Genomic DNA, 15,115 nt, shown 5'->3' with positions numbered 1-15,115 from the left:
CACGCCCAGCCCCAAACAAATAACTTAAAAGAAAGAAACCAGGGGGTGGCTGGAGATATGGCTCAGCAGTTAAAGGCACTTGCTTTCCAAGGCTGACAGTTTGGGTTCAATTCCCCAGCACCCACGTAAAGCCAGAAGCACAAAGTGGCACATGTGTCTGGAGTTACTTTGCAGCGGAGGAGGCCCTGGTGTGCCCATTCTTTCTCTCTTTCTCAAATAAATGAATAAATATGAAAAACATAAACTAGGACCTCTTTCCTTGGGTCATGTGAGGTTTCTTCACCCCCTGCAATGTCTCTCTGTCATCCTCCCTGCCTCTATTCATGGCACACGACATTGAGAATGTCCACCCTGGAAGCCATGCATGTGCACATCCAGGTGAACTCTGGGTAGGGCATGTTAGATGAGTTCCCAGGAAGTGCCCACCAGCATGGGGTACTTTCTGCAGCTCAGGTTTCCCTGAGCTCACTGGTCCCACGTCTAACTGCCCCCTTCCATCTGTCTCATCTTGGCCACAGGCATACTCTTCGAGGGACAGAGCCCAGATGGAGATTTCTCAGCGCCTGGTAGAGAAGGACGCCCTGCGCAGGAGGGTGTTTGAGCTGACCGAGCAGGTCTGCGAGCTTCGCACTCAGCTGCGTAAACTGCAGGAGGAGCCCCCGGGAGGGGTGAGTTCCCTCTGAGGCCAGAGCATGAGGCCTGGGGCTGGGGGAGACAGATGAGCCCAGCCTGGACACGAGCAGCCATGCTCAGAGCTGTCCTGCTTCTCATCATCAGACGTGGCTGTGAAACCTTGATGATGCACACAGGACCGGCCAAGCATGCTTCTGCACCTCTTTTAATGCCAATATCACTGCGCCATGGAAGGGGGAAAGTAGCATAAGTTTCTGGAACCCTGCTGTGTAATGACAAAAGAGCCTCTGACACTGTTCACAGGAAGTAGCCCACTTTGTAGGTGACCCTTTGCTAAAGTCACCAGTCCGAAAGCTGAAGGCCCCTGGGGCCTATGGTGAGGGAGCGCCACCCCAGCCAGCCGGGTGTATCTCAAAGCCTGCCATGGCTCGGTAGGCAGTGAGGCTAGGATACAGGCCTGGGCAGCCAGAACCAACTTGGGCTTTGTTGTTGTTGTTTTTTAAGATAGTGTCTCACTCCAGCTCAGGCTGACCTGGAATTCACTATGTAGTCTCAAGGTGGCCTCAAACTCATAACAATCCTCCTATCTCCGCCTCCTGAGGGCTGGGATTAAAGGTGTGTGTCACCAAGTCCAGCAGAGAGAGAAAGAGAATGGGTGCACCAGGTCCTCTAGTCACTGCAAACAAACTCCAATCTCATGTGCCACTTGATGTATCCAGCTTTATGTGGGTACTGGGGAATCAAACTCAGGTTGTTAGGCTTGATGGGCAAGGGCCTTAACTGCTGAACCATCTCTTCAGCCACCCCTTTTTGATTTCCCAGTACCCACTTAAAGCTAGACGTACAAGGTGGCACATACATCTGGAGTTCCTTTGCAGTGGTTAGAGATGCTGGTGTGTCCATGTTCTCTCTCTGTGTCTCTCATATATATATCTTTGGTTTTTTGAGGTAGAATCTCTCTCTAGCTCAGGCTGACCTGGACTTCACTATGTAGTCTCAGGGTGGCCTTGAACTCACAGTGATTCTCCTACCTCTGCCTCCCAAATGCTGGGATTAAAGGTGTGTGCCACCACACCTTACTAAATACATATTAAATATATATTTTATTTATTTATTTGAGAGAGAGAGAAAGAGGAAGATGCAGATAGAGAGAATGGGCACACCATGGCCTCTAGCCACTGCAAACAAACTCCAGACACATGTACCCCCTTGTGCATCTGGCTTACAGGGATCCTGAGGAATTGAACCTGGGTCCTTTTGGGTTTGCAGGCAAGCGCCTTAACTGCTAAGCCATTTCCCCAGCCCTATTTTTTTTTAAGTGAGGGATAGGGAGATACCTCAGTCAGTAAAGATCTTTTCTCAGAAGTATGAGGACCTGAGTTTGGGCCCCAGAAGCCATGTGATGATGTTGAGCATGGTGGTACATTTGGAATCCCAGCTCTGGGAAAGTGAGAGATAGGAGGATGCCTGGGGCTCACTGGAAAGCCAGGCTAGACTTAATTGGTGAGCTCTAAGCCAACGAGAAAGTCTGTCTCAAAAAGGTAGACAGTGTTTCTGAGGATGACATCCAAGGTTATCTTTTGGCCTCTACACCCATGTGCACACATATACTTGCACACACATATGCATAAAGACATGATTTGTGTGTGTGCGTGCAGGTGTGTGTGTATGTGACTGGAAGGGCAGATATCTAAATTTTGGGTGTATTAAAAAATTTTTTTGATGTCAGACCAAAAAACTGGCCTTTAAAAATATTTTAATTTTTATTTATTAGAGAGAGAGAACGTGACAGAGGAAGAGAGAGGGGGGGGGAAGAATAGGCATATCAGGGCCTCTAGCTACTGCAAACAAATTCCAGATGCATGCACCATCTTGTGCATCTGGTTTATGTGGGTCCTGGAGAATTGAACCAAGGTCCTTTGGTTTTGCAGGCAAGTTCCTTAACCACTAAGCAATCTCTCCAGCCCTGGCCTTTTTTGTTTCATTTTTTGGTTCATTTTTGTTTATTTATTTGACAGTGACAGACAGAGAGAAAGACGGAATGGGAGCACCAGGGCTTCCAGCCGCTGCAAATGAACTCCAGATGCATGCACCCCCTTGTGCATCTGGCTAAAGTGGGTCCTGGGAAATCAAGCCTTGAAGAGGGGTCCTTAGGTTTCACATGCAAGCTCTTAACCGCTAAGCCATCTCTCCAGCCCCCCTTTTTTAATATGAGAGAGTGAGAGAAACAGAGGTAGGGAGAGTGAGTGAGAGAAAGAATTAGCAGAGCAGGGGCTCCAGCCAATGCAATCGGACTCTAGACATATGGACTCCCTCGTGTGCATGTGTGACCTTGTGCGCATGTGTGACCTTGCGCGCTTGTGTCGCTTTGTGTATCTGGCTTACATGGGATCTGGAGAGTCCTTAATTTCGCAGGCAGGCACCTTAACTGCTTAGCCATCTCTGCAGCCCTCAGCTGCATCTTGAGTAAGGGATGATATTCAGTTTGATTTTCTTCTCTAATTGGTTCTGTCCCACACCCCTATTTCCTCTCTAGTGTGTACACATCTATAGTATATAGCATATAGTATTTTTAAAGAAAATATTATTTATTTATTCACGAGAGAGAGAAAGTGGGAGAGAGAGAGAGAATGGGCACAACAGAGTCTCCAGCCACAGCAAACGAACTCCAGACACATGTGCCACCTTGTGCAGCTGGGCTTATGTGGGTCCTGAGGTATCAAACCTGAGTCCTTAGGGTTTACAGACAAATGCCTTAATCCATAAGCCATTTCTCCAGCCCAGTATGTAGTATTTTATAATGATAGCAGCAACATACATTCTCTAAAAGAACCAAATGCCTTTTCTCAAGCTGGTTGCATCTTAGTGACCAGCTTCTATACCACTGGGGTGCCCTGAAGGGAGGACTGGGATGCAAGTGTGTTTCCTGAAAGTTGACATACGAACTGCCCCAGAGGGTGGGGATGTGCCAAGAATCAAGCCAGAGGGGTGTCCCAGGGAACTTCTTTGAGTTAAGATTGTCTCTGGCAGCCCAAACAGGAAGCCGGGGCCAAAGAGCCTTGTGTGAGGAGCAAGCAGCGGCTTGTGAGGATGCACGCCGTGTGCCCGCCGGATGACAGCAGCAGCCTCCTCAGCTCCGCCGAGGTACATGGCTCCAGCCCCATGACCTGGCTGTGCTTACCCAGTTCTTGTGTCCAGACATGGGGGGGGGGTCTCCAGCCTCCCTGTTCTCATGGTTGGTGCTTCCAGGAGAGTCTCAGGAAATCCATTCCCTCGTGGTTGTGGGGGCTGGAAATCCAAACCCAAGCTTCTACATGGATACTCCTGATGTGCCCAGGGAAAGGTCCTTCCTGGGTGACATGTGGACATCTGTGGCCTACGGCTGCATATCATCACCATGTGACGTTCTCCCTGTGTGTCTGTCCAGATCATGTCTTACTCTTAGGAAGTGTGTCAGTCTGCCTTTGGTAACTTTGACAAAACACCTGAGATCATCAGCTTAAAGGATGTGAGTTTTGTTTGGCTCAGTTTCAGAGGTGTCATCAGTCCATGGTTGTTTGGCCTTGTGGCATTGGGCTTTGTGTGAGCAATGCTTATGGTGGGCAGAGCCTGTGGTGAAGACAGAGTCTGTGGTGAGGACAAAGCCTGTGGTGGACAAATCTGCTCACCTTGTGGCAGCCAGAGAGAGCAGGGAGGAGAGATCAGGGTCCTAACACCGTCTTCAAGGACATGCCCTCAATGACTTAATTTCCTTCCAAGAGCCTCATTTCCCTGACGTTCAGCCATTGCTCCTGCTGACCTAACTTACTTACACTAGGCCCCATCACCTAGGTTCAACAGGGCAGCAACCAAACCTTCAGCACATGGCACCCATGGAACATTTACACTCTAGACTATGTAGCCCCCAATCTGGTGGGGTTTATGGCCCACTGCAGTCCAGACCTATCCCTTCTTAGCCTGGTTTAATCTGCAAAGATCCAACTCCAAATTAAGGCACATTCAGCAATGTAGGTGAGCATCAATTTTGGGAGCAATGAATGGTGGTGCTGGCTAGTGTTCTCCTTCTTACACAGTTTAGCATCCCCAGCCCATGGAATTGTGCTGCCCACAGTTAGGGTGGATGTTCCCACTTCAATGATTCACATCTAGAAAATCCCCAACAGACAGGTCACAAAATTGTTTCCATGGTGATTCTACTTTATTTATTTATTTGGTTTTCCAAGGTAAGGTCTCACTGTAACTCAGGCTGAGCTGGAATTCACTATGTAATCTCAGAGTGGCCTCGAACTCATGGCAATCCTCCTACCTCTGCCTCCCAAGTGCTGGGATTAAAGGCATGTACTACCACGCCTGGCTTGATTCTAATATTTCTGTTTATTTATTTATTTAAGAGAGAAAGAGGGAGAGAGAGAGTCGGAGGGAGAATATGAGCACACCAGGGCCTCCAGCCACGGAAAGCAAACTCCAGACACATGTGCACCTTGTGCATCTGGCTTACCTAGGTACTTGGGAATCAAACCTGGGTTCTTAGACTTTGCAAGGAAGTGCCTTAACTGCTGCGCCCTCTCTGTAGCCCATGGTGATTGCAGATACTGTTAAGTTGACAATCCAAGATTAACCTTCATACTACCTGACTCAGATGAACACCCCTCTCTAGCCCTCCTCTCCCACCACATCTCCTAGCCTCTGAGATGTGGCCATGCCAGGGGCCCTCTCTCCTTTGAGGTCTGTTGCTCTGTCTGGCCATGCCAACCTCCACTTGGCTTCTTTGAGTCACTTCCTCCAGAGAGTGTGCCAAGCTCCCCCCCGGCCCTGAAGCTGTGGCCCACACCTGGGTATGATATAGTCACTCACTGATCTGTGTTGGCCCACTGGTGCCCTAGCCCAGGGGTAGCACCTACCCTCAGGGGTGCAAGGGCCTGGCCTACAGAAATGCTGTAGGGATTCAGAGTGAGTGAGTTAAGGCCAACTCTGAACACCTGAATGTCTCAGCACCTGCTCAGAGGCCACAACTTCCCTCAGCAACAAGTAGCTCCCCCGCCCCCCGACTCTGAGCCTCAGTCACTTTAGGTGTAAGACGGGATGATGATGTCCACGTGTGGTAGAGGCATTGCGAGACCCCAGCGATATCAAACTCAGAAGGAAACCTAGCATGCATACAGTGGGCACTCAACGAGTGTGAGTTAATATGCTCTTCCTCCTACTCCGCTCTCTTCTATCTGCCAACCTCTGTGTGCCCTCCTTCAGTCCCGACTCTGGTGGGACCTGAGCGCCACATCCAGCCGCGAGCAAACAGACAGCTTCCGCTCCAGCAGCCCCGTGCCTCCCAGCCAGCAGTCCCTGTACAAACGGATAGCCGAGGACTTTGGAGAAGACCCCGAGTCTCTAAGGTAAAGAGAGCATGGTGCAGCCCTGGGGTTCAGCTATGGAGAGCAGTGAGCTGGGCTCGGACCATCTGGACACTGGGCGCAGCAGCTTGGGATGGTGCTGTAGACCCCAGACTTCAGCTGGAGCGGGTCACGCAGTGGTTGTAAGCTGGCTCTCCTATGCCTGGCAGCATCCCCGAAGTCCTGGAGATGCGCCTGGGAGCCCCTCAGGGGGCCGCAGCAGATGACCCAGACACGGACACAGACCTGGATTATGAGATCTTGGACAGTTTGGGTTAGTACCGCAACACCCCTGAGTCTGCAGCTCCAACTCCCACGCGAGGGATGGGAAAGCCATGGCCGGAGAGCTGGGCGTGGGGCAGGCGGGATGGCCTAAGTCTCTCTCAAGGAGACTGGCAGATAGAAGTGAACTTGACCCCTGCCCTGGGCCATGACCTTGGCCTCTAAGAAAATCTAGACTGCCTGGTAGCTCAAGCCAAATTCTATTGAGCTCTCTTCACTGGTGTCTTTATTTATTTATTTATTTATTTTTGCCCAGAGCCCAGGGGAGTTGTATGGACAGCCGCTGTTAGTTCGGCATGCATGTTCAGACAGCCACAGACACGCGTGTCCTGCTCGGCTCCCCTCCCTGCTCCGCTCTCCTGGGTGTTGGAGGCAAAGGGCTCAGGTGTTCCTGGCAGGGACATGGCGCCGGCTGTACCTGCCTGCTATAGCATTGCTCCTCTTGGGCCTCAGCCCCTGGGGCTCATGATTCTTCCATGGAATCAGTCACTTCTCCTGGATTCCTAGACACTTTCTCAGGCCGCCTCCCCCACCTTTTCCCCCAGGTCACTCTGGCACTCCCGACTCCCACGTAGGTGTTTGGCTCCCATCTAACATCCGGCCACCAGGGGGCGGGAGCGCGCCATGCCGGCCTTCACAGTTGCCTCTGTGTGCAGGGATCAGGTGTAGCCTTGCTTTTTCCCTGTAATAGTGACAAATCGACAGGGCCTGCCTGAGGCGCTTTTAACCTAGATGTGGGACCCAGGGCAGGGAGAGCTCCTTCCTGTCTATTTATTTTCTATTAAGATCCGATATAAGACTTCGCCCTCAAATACATCTGGGCTATTTCGTTAATTTCATTTGGCTTTGGATAGAATCACAAGTGGTTCTTTGTACTTCAAGGTCATGTCACGGGCTGTTAATGAAAATGCTAGACCTCTGGAGCAGGGCATGGTAGCTCACACTTGTCTTCCTAGCACGTGGGAGGCTGAGATGGAAGGACTAGGTGTTCAAGCCCAGTCTGGGCTACATCAGGAGTTCTAGGCCAGCTTGGACTGCATGAGACCCTGCCTCAGACACACAACAAAAACATCTCCAGAGGAGGCTGGGGAGATGGTTCAATGGGCAAAGTAACTCGCCCCCAAACCCGAGTATCTGAGTTCGATTCCCAGATCCCACATAAGCAGTGAGCTGTGGCAGGCTCCTGAGGTCCCAGCAAGCGGGTGGCAAAGACGGGAGCTGGGGACGGGAGAACCTCCTGCACGCTCGAGGGATGCGCAGCAAAGACCAGCAAGGCGAGATCCCGCGAGACAGCCCCTGCCTCACGTGAAGCTGTCCTCTGACCTCCACAAGCACCACGGCATGCGCGTGCCTGTGCTCCCCCCCCACACACACACACAAAGCAAACACTGCTGGACTTCCAGAAGTGGGGGTGTACCCCTCTAATACCAGCACTCAAGATCAAGAGTTCAAAGACAGCCTGGGATACACAGTGAACCCATGTCTCAAAATAATAAATGTCAGAGCCTGGAGAGCCCCTGGGGAGCATCCAGCCCTGAGACTGCCAACTCACAGACTTGCCACCCCTGGTGGGTGGGCTCTAGTTAGTGCCAGCAAAGGCCACACAGAAGGGCAGACCCAGGGCTATCGATGCCAGATTCAATTCTTTTTTTTTTTTTTTTTTTTTTTTTGGTTTTTCGAGGTAGGGTCTCACTCTGGCTCAGGCTATGGAGTCTCAGGGTGACCTCGAACTCACGATGATCCTCCTACCCCTGCCTCCCGAGTGCTGGGATTAAAGGTGTGCACCACCACGCCCGGCTTTCTCAATTCTTTTTATTTTTTTTAATTTATTTGAGAGCCACACAGAGAGAAAGAGGCAGATACAGAGAGAGAGAATGGGCACGCCAGGGCCTCCAGCCACTACAAGTGAACTCCAGATGTGTGCGCCCCCTTGTACATATGGCTAACATGGGTCCTGGGGAATCAAGCCTCGAACCAGGGTCCTTAGGTTTCACAGGCAAGCGCTTAACCGCTAAGCCAGCTCTCCAGCCCCAGATTCAATTCTTACGTGAATCCAGAAGTCTAGATCCTACATGATCTTGCCTCATCTTTTCGGGCATCTGCAGCTCATTCGGATGTCACAGAGGGAGATGTGCAGCCCTCACCAGTTATACTTTGATGTTCAGGAAGATGAAATCAAGAGTTGCTTTAGCAGAAGGCCAGCCAGGGATGGAGGGCTGGGATGGTGACAGGGTCAGCAGCTGGTAACTTTGAAGTGTGGCTGCTAAGCTCCTTGCTTCCTCCCAGACCTCTCTCAACGTGAAGACAGCCTGCAGAGCTCCTCCCGAAGCCTGAATTCCTCAGAAAGGTGAGCTGCAGCTGGGGACGTCCCACCAACTGGGATCTAGGAGGGGACAGCAGAGCATGACTGTACCCTCTCACTGTGGCGAGGTGACAGTCTTTCCAAGAAGATGGGTCACAGCAGGGGAGCATTCCAGAATGCTGAGGCGGAGGGCGAAAAGGAAGTGAACTTGTCCAGTCTTGCTGTAGGGTCACATCTGTCTGCCCTCAGCAGCATGCCCGTGAGAAGGAGGCCAGCCCGCAAGATCTTGAGTCAGGTCACAGTGTTGGCGTTCCAGGGAGCCGCGCTGCTGGAGCAGATCAGTGTCATCGGTGGGAACCTCACGGGTATCTTCATTCACCGGGTCACTCCGGGTTCAGTGGCTGACGAGATGGCCTTGCGTCCCGGCACCCAGATCGTGATGGTGAGGGAGGCTTGACTAGTGCCAGACTTCTGGAGGATGGTGGAGGGGGAGGCGATGTCCTGATGCTGAAAGGTTCTCAGCCCAGGAGGGCCAGAAGGAGGGACACCCAGCCTCCCCCTCTACCTGACAGTGTGATGCAGGAGCTTGGAAACTGGTGCTTTGCCAGGTCAGGTGACTCACCAGAGAAAGCTGCTGAATACAGTCCTGTCAATGACCTTTCGTGTGTATATATGTGTGCATGTACTCGTGCACGGGTACACTTGTGTGTGTATATATGAGTATGTGTACTCATGCATGGGTACAGTTGTGTGTGTATATGTGTGTGTGTACTCGTGCACAGGTACACTTGTGTGTGTATATATGTGTGTGTACTCATGCACGGGTACACTTGTGTGTGTATATATGTGTGCGTGTACTCGTGCACGGGTACACTTGTGTGTGTATATATGTGTGTGTGTATTCATGCACAGGTACACTTGTGTGTGTATATGTGTGTGTGTGTACTCATGAATGGGTACACTTGTGTGTGTATATATGTGTGCGTGTACTCGTGCACAGGTACACTTGTGTGTGTATATATGTATATGTGTACTCATGCATGGGTACACGTGTGTGTATGTATGTGTGCGTGTACTCGTGCACAGGTACACTTGTGTGTGTATATGTGTGTGTGTGTGTGTACTCGTGCGCGGGTACACTTGTGTGTGTATATGTGTGTGTGTACTCATGCACGGGTACACTTGTGTGTGTATATGTGTGTGCATGTACTCGTGCACGGGTACACTTGTGTGTGTATATATGTGTGCGTGTACTCGTGCACGGGTACACTTGTGTGTGTGTATATATATGTGTGTGTATTCATGCACAGGTACACTTGTGTGTGTATATGTGTGTGTGTGTACTCATGCACGGGTACACTTGTGTGTGTATATATGTGTATGTGTAATCATGCACGGGTACAGTTGTGTGTGTATGTATGTGTGCGTGTACTCGTGCACAGGTGCACTTGTGTGTGTATATATGTGTGCGTGTACTCGTGCACAGGCACACTTGTGCGCATGTCTGTAGAGGCTGGAACAACCTTGGGTGTCATTCCTCTGGTGCGATATCCCTCTTTTTTTTCAAGCTAGGGTCTCACTCTAGCCCAGGCTGACCTGGAACTCACCCTGTAGTCTCAAGGTGGCCTCGAACTTATGGTGATCCTCCTACCTCTGCCTCCTGAGCACTGAAATTAAAGGCGTGTGCCACCATGCCCTGAGCAATACCCCTTTTTTGAAACAGGGTCTCTACACTTGCCAGTTCAGCTAGACTGGCTGGCCAGTGAGTCGTAGGGGTCTGTATGTCTGCCTTCCCTGCAGTCAGTGGAAGCCTGAAGAGATAGTGCCTCACACTGGGGAGGCCTGGGCAGGCCACTCTGACACTGAGTGGACAAGGACCAGGGAAGCCACCCAATACAGCCAGGAAAGCTCCATAGAATGGTCAGTTCTCAAACATGCAGAATCCTGATCTGGAATGCTCCAGAATGTTCTGGAACTGAGGTTCATTTGCAAGAAGGGAGTGTCTATTGCAAAGAAGCTGTCTTCAGTAGTGGAAGGGTTAGGGAGAGGTTGGTGCATGACTCTTGGGGCCAGAAATATGTATAACGGGCATGTGTGTCACATGATGCTACAATGCTGCTCCCACACGTAGCCCGTGACAAGGGATCTGATGATGTGACCATGCTTAGCCAGAGGCTCTCCTCTGGTGAATCCAGAATACTCATGTTTCCCTCAGGTTGATTACAAGCCAACAGAGCCCTCACTCAGGGCCACCCTGGAGAACAGAACGCTGGAGCAGGCCATCGGGCTGCTCAGGAGGGTGAATGGCTCCTGCTGCCTGTCTGTGAAGGTCAACACCGAGGGTACAGATTTCACCACCCATGTCCACTCAGCTGCCTGGTCCAGTCCCATGACACAGGCCCACTCAGAGCCAGAACGGCTCAGCCAGGCTCACCCTGAATCCCTGTGGCCCCCAGGAACTGGAAGCCCTCCCCACCCCACCAACCCCCCTAGCACCAAAGTGGCTTCGTGAGGGGGGAGTTCTTTCTCGCTACTTTCACGTTCTAGAATCTTTCTCGTGGTGTGCTCAGAGGCCCAGGATCACTGGTTACTCGCACCTTCTTTTGTCAGGTTATAAAAAGCTAGTCCAGGACCTAGATGCCAAAGTGGTGACCTCAGGGGACTCATTCTACATCCGGGTGAACCTGACGCTGCAGGGGAAGAGGGAGGGGGAGCTGCATGCATGCTGCAATGACATCTTGCATGTCACCGACACCATGTTCCAAGGCTGCGACTGCTGGCACGCCCACCGCATCAACCCCTACACCATGAGGGACATGGAGCCCGGCACCATCCCCAACTATCCACAGTGAGTAGCTGCCCAGGCTCCAGCTCTTCCCCAGAGAGGTCATCTCCACATGAAGGGTGCTCTAGAGGCTTCCCTGCTGTCCAGGAATAGAAGGTGGAGGGAAGGACAGTCTGCCGGAGGGAACAACACTGGTGGGAGACGTGTTGTTGAACACGAACAAGCCTCAGGTTCGCTCAGCATTCTCAACCGATGTCTGACCTCTGTGGCTGCATCACTCTATGGTCCCGGGCCATGTGAGCTGCTGGGCACACACTGGCTGCCTGCCAGCCACCAGATACAAGGAGCATTGCTACCTCTCCACCTGGGACAAGCAAAACTGTCTCCACATATTGCTACATGTCCCCTAGGGTAGAGTGACTGATCATCCTGCCCAGGAATGAGAGACCCCTGTCTAGGGTAACCCCTCAGTGTGGACAGCTGGGACCACCGTGTCCCATACTCAGGGAGAAGCACTGCTCTCTCAGTGAGAAGTGTTGTCTGACCACAGCCTGTGGGAGCTTGGAAGGTTCTAGTGCTTGGAGTATGGGAGATGTGGCTCAAGCCTTCTCCACTGAATTCAAATGGAGTGCCTTAGGGGCATTCATTGGCAGGACAGAGAGGCTACAGGTCTGCATTTTAGCCACATGCTGTTGGTGATGCCAGGCTGAAGGTCTAGCTGGCACTGAGAAGCCAGTAGTGAGGTCTCCAAATGGGCCCTGGCTGCTCACTGTAATCCTGGGGGTCTAGGTGAGTCTCCTGGAGCACACCGAGGCTTGAGAGAGGCTTTTTGTTTTAGGCAAGCCCAGCAGACTGGCCTTTTCCTTTGTAGTGAGAGAGAGTGGGAACGGAGGGGGGTGGGGTTGGGGGTGGAGAATTGGAGCACCAGGGCCTCCAGCCACTGCAATCAAATTCCAGGCGTGTGCCCCCTTGTGCACATGTGCCACCATATGCACTTGAGTCACCTTGTTGTGTCAGGCTTACATGGGACCTGGAGAGTGGAACATGGGTCCTTAAGTTTCACAGGCAAGCACCTTAACTGCTAAGCCATCTCACAAGTCCTGAGATTTCCAAGGCCTGGGTCTCTGAGCCCCAGGGAGGAGCACCCTGCCTGCAGCTTGAGTTGCTCCTACTCAGGGTCCCTCCTCCATCCCAAGGGCTCAGCAGCAGCTCCTCACCCTCATCCGGGACATGACACAGCGGTGCGCGGTTTCCTGCAAGGTGAGGCCCTGGGGAGAGGGTCCCAGCCCCACTGGGTGGGCTGAACAAGGCTGGGGTGCTGGTGGGGTCGTGGGTGGAAAGTATGGGCCACTGATCAGAATGGAACAACATCTATCCCCCGTAGACCACTCCAAGCCCTGGCCACAGACTGCACCCCTTCACCTGTCCTGGGGCCCTTGGAACAGGACATGCAAACAGGGTGCCTGTTCTAAAAGTGTCTGCTGCTGCCCCTCCACCCTTCCAAAGGGGGCCCATGTCACCGGCTCACCTCCCGTTCTTATCTTCTCTGAGGTCGGGCACCTTATGCTCTTGGGACACAGAACACTTGGCACTTTGAGCACCCACCTGTCCCTGAGCAAGGTGCTAAGATGTCGGGAACAACGCCGTGCTAAGCTGTGGAGGGCCCCGCTCTTCCCTCTGCCTTCCTTTTGCAGCCTGCCCCACCTTGCCCTGCAGAGCCCTGCTGCCTGAGGCCCTCTCCTGTCTCCCACTCCCTGGTGCGGGGCCCGGGAAGCCTGGTTGTGGGCACAGCCTGATGGTTCAGAGGCCATACTATGTTTGCTTATGGAGCAGGGTGCCGAGGCAGGGTGGTGGGTGCCGGGCACCAGGCCCAACATGGATTGTTTCAACATTATCTCTTTGTCCCTCTCCCTTTCCCCTTTTTCCTTTGGCAGTCTTCTGGGGGACCCCAAAAGTTGGTCCGAATTGTCAGTGTGGACAAAGCCAGTGCCGGTCCTCTGTGCTCATCCTTTGACCAGGGCCAGCTGGAGTCTGGCAGAGCAGAAGGTAAGACTCGGGTAGCTGGGACAGGGGCCGCCGGCTCCATGCAGAAGGGGATGCTGGGGGGTCACCGCCAGGTGGTCAGCACCATCAGGGAAGTACTTCTTACTCAGGCCAGGGGATGCTGTCTACGAGTCAGGATTGTATCTACACACCTTCCTGGACATCAACTGAGCAAGGCATGTTTGACATCCTTCAGACAGACACGACCCTTCTGCAACCTTCTCCACACAGTGCAGAGGCCACTAGGACAATCAAACTGACAGCAGTCTATTTGGAATAGTTGAAGGAACCCAGTGCTCACTGTTACACAAACCAAGGAGCCCAGGGAAGGTCATGAGGTGGTGAGTGTGTGCACAAGGCCATGGTAGAGGTCAGGCTAGTGCAGATCCTGACAGCTCACATTGTCCAGCGCAGCGCTCACCTCTGCCTCCTCACTCTGCTGAATGCGACCAGCTGCCTGAGCTCCTGCCTTCTCTGCCACACTGGGCTGTAACCTTGACCAGTAAGCAAGAAGAAACCTTTCTCCCTTTAGGGAAAAACACACACATCACTCAATGAAGATGATCAGAAGTGAACTTAAGTTTTTTTTGTTTTTTTTTTTTTAAATGAGTTACATACATGCGCGCACGTGTGTGTGTAGACCAGAGTCTCTTGCCACTGCAAACAGATGCCTGTGGGCTTTATGTGGGGTGCTAGGGAAATTGAACTCAGGCCAACAAACTTTGCAAGAAAGTGCCTTTAACAACCACTGAAGCCATCTCCTAGCCCCTGAAGTAAATTTAGTATAAAGCAAGTAATTTACTTTTTTCCTGAAAGATTTTTTTTTATTATTTTTTAATTTTTAAATATTTTATTATTTGTTTGACAGAAAGACAGGCAGATAGAGAAAGAGAATGGGCGCACCAGGGCCTCCAGCCACTGAAAATGAACTTCACACACATTCCACCTTGTGCATCTGGCTTATGTGGGTCCTGGGGAATTGAATGTAGGTCCTTGGGCTTCACAGGCAATTGCCTTAACTGCTAAGCCATCTCGCCCATTTTTGTTTTGTTTTAAGCCTCATTCTTTATTTTAATTTTTACTAATTTGCATGTATGTGAGCATGTCAGGGTTTCTTGCCACTGCAGATGAATACCAGATGCTTGTGTCCCATTCGTGGCCTCTTTATGTGGGTGCTACCAGTGGCTCTTCTCCTCCCCAGGTGACTCCAGTGTGTGCTTCTGGACTGAGGGCGGCTTCACCCTGGCGCCTTACACCCTTGTGCACCCCCACAGGCCTGCCCGGCCCAGGCCAGTGCTCTTCGTGCCCAGGGTTGTTGGGAAGATCCTGAGCAAAAAACTGTGCCTCCTCCCAGGCTTTGCCAAGTGCCCAGCAGGTATGCAGACACTCACCTGTGGGGTGGTTGCCAGAAGGTTCTCTTTGTTCTGGGGCAGCAGCACACAGGTGACAGTCACCTAGCACTACCACAAGTGACACATTGGTGGCTTAAGGGACAAAATGGATGTGCTGTGGCTCTGGAGTGTGTGGCCTTGCAACCTCAGCAGAACCCTGCTCACCTTCGGGGCTGCAGGGTGGATCCTTCTAGCACTCTTCCAGCTCCTGGGGAGAGCTGGGCCTCCTCATCCCCAGCTCCGCCTTGGTCTTCTGTGCATATCTGCACATGGCCTTCTTAGGTGGGACGAG

The 15,115-nt window shown here is 52.0% G+C and overlaps 1 protein-coding gene across 1 annotated transcript in view; it reads left to right on the top strand.

Moving 5' to 3' along the window:
- Card14 (caspase recruitment domain family member 14) overlaps positions 1–15,115 on the top strand; it is a 34,715-nt gene that overhangs the window by 15,110 nt on the left and 4,490 nt on the right. Inside the window, exons 8-18 of the mRNA XM_045158633.1 lie at positions 519–668; positions 3,664–3,777; positions 5,881–6,023; positions 6,191–6,294; positions 8,589–8,649; positions 8,857–9,046; positions 10,820–10,946; positions 11,215–11,452; positions 12,586–12,649; positions 13,324–13,435; positions 14,634–14,807. Of these exons, the coding sequence (XP_045014568.1) occupies positions 519–668; positions 3,664–3,777; positions 5,881–6,023; positions 6,191–6,294; positions 8,589–8,649; positions 8,857–9,046; positions 10,820–10,946; positions 11,215–11,452; positions 12,586–12,649; positions 13,324–13,435; positions 14,634–14,807 (1,477 nt within the window). The remainder of the gene's footprint in view (positions 1–518; positions 669–3,663; positions 3,778–5,880; positions 6,024–6,190; positions 6,295–8,588; positions 8,650–8,856; positions 9,047–10,819; positions 10,947–11,214; positions 11,453–12,585; positions 12,650–13,323; positions 13,436–14,633; positions 14,808–15,115) is intronic.

Source organism: Jaculus jaculus, chromosome 9, assembly GCF_020740685.1.
Source record: "Jaculus jaculus isolate mJacJac1 chromosome 9, mJacJac1.mat.Y.cur, whole genome shotgun sequence".
Taxonomy (NCBI): domain Eukaryota; kingdom Metazoa; phylum Chordata; class Mammalia; order Rodentia; family Dipodidae; genus Jaculus; species Jaculus jaculus.
This window is presented reverse-complemented; position numbering and strand designations above follow the sequence as displayed.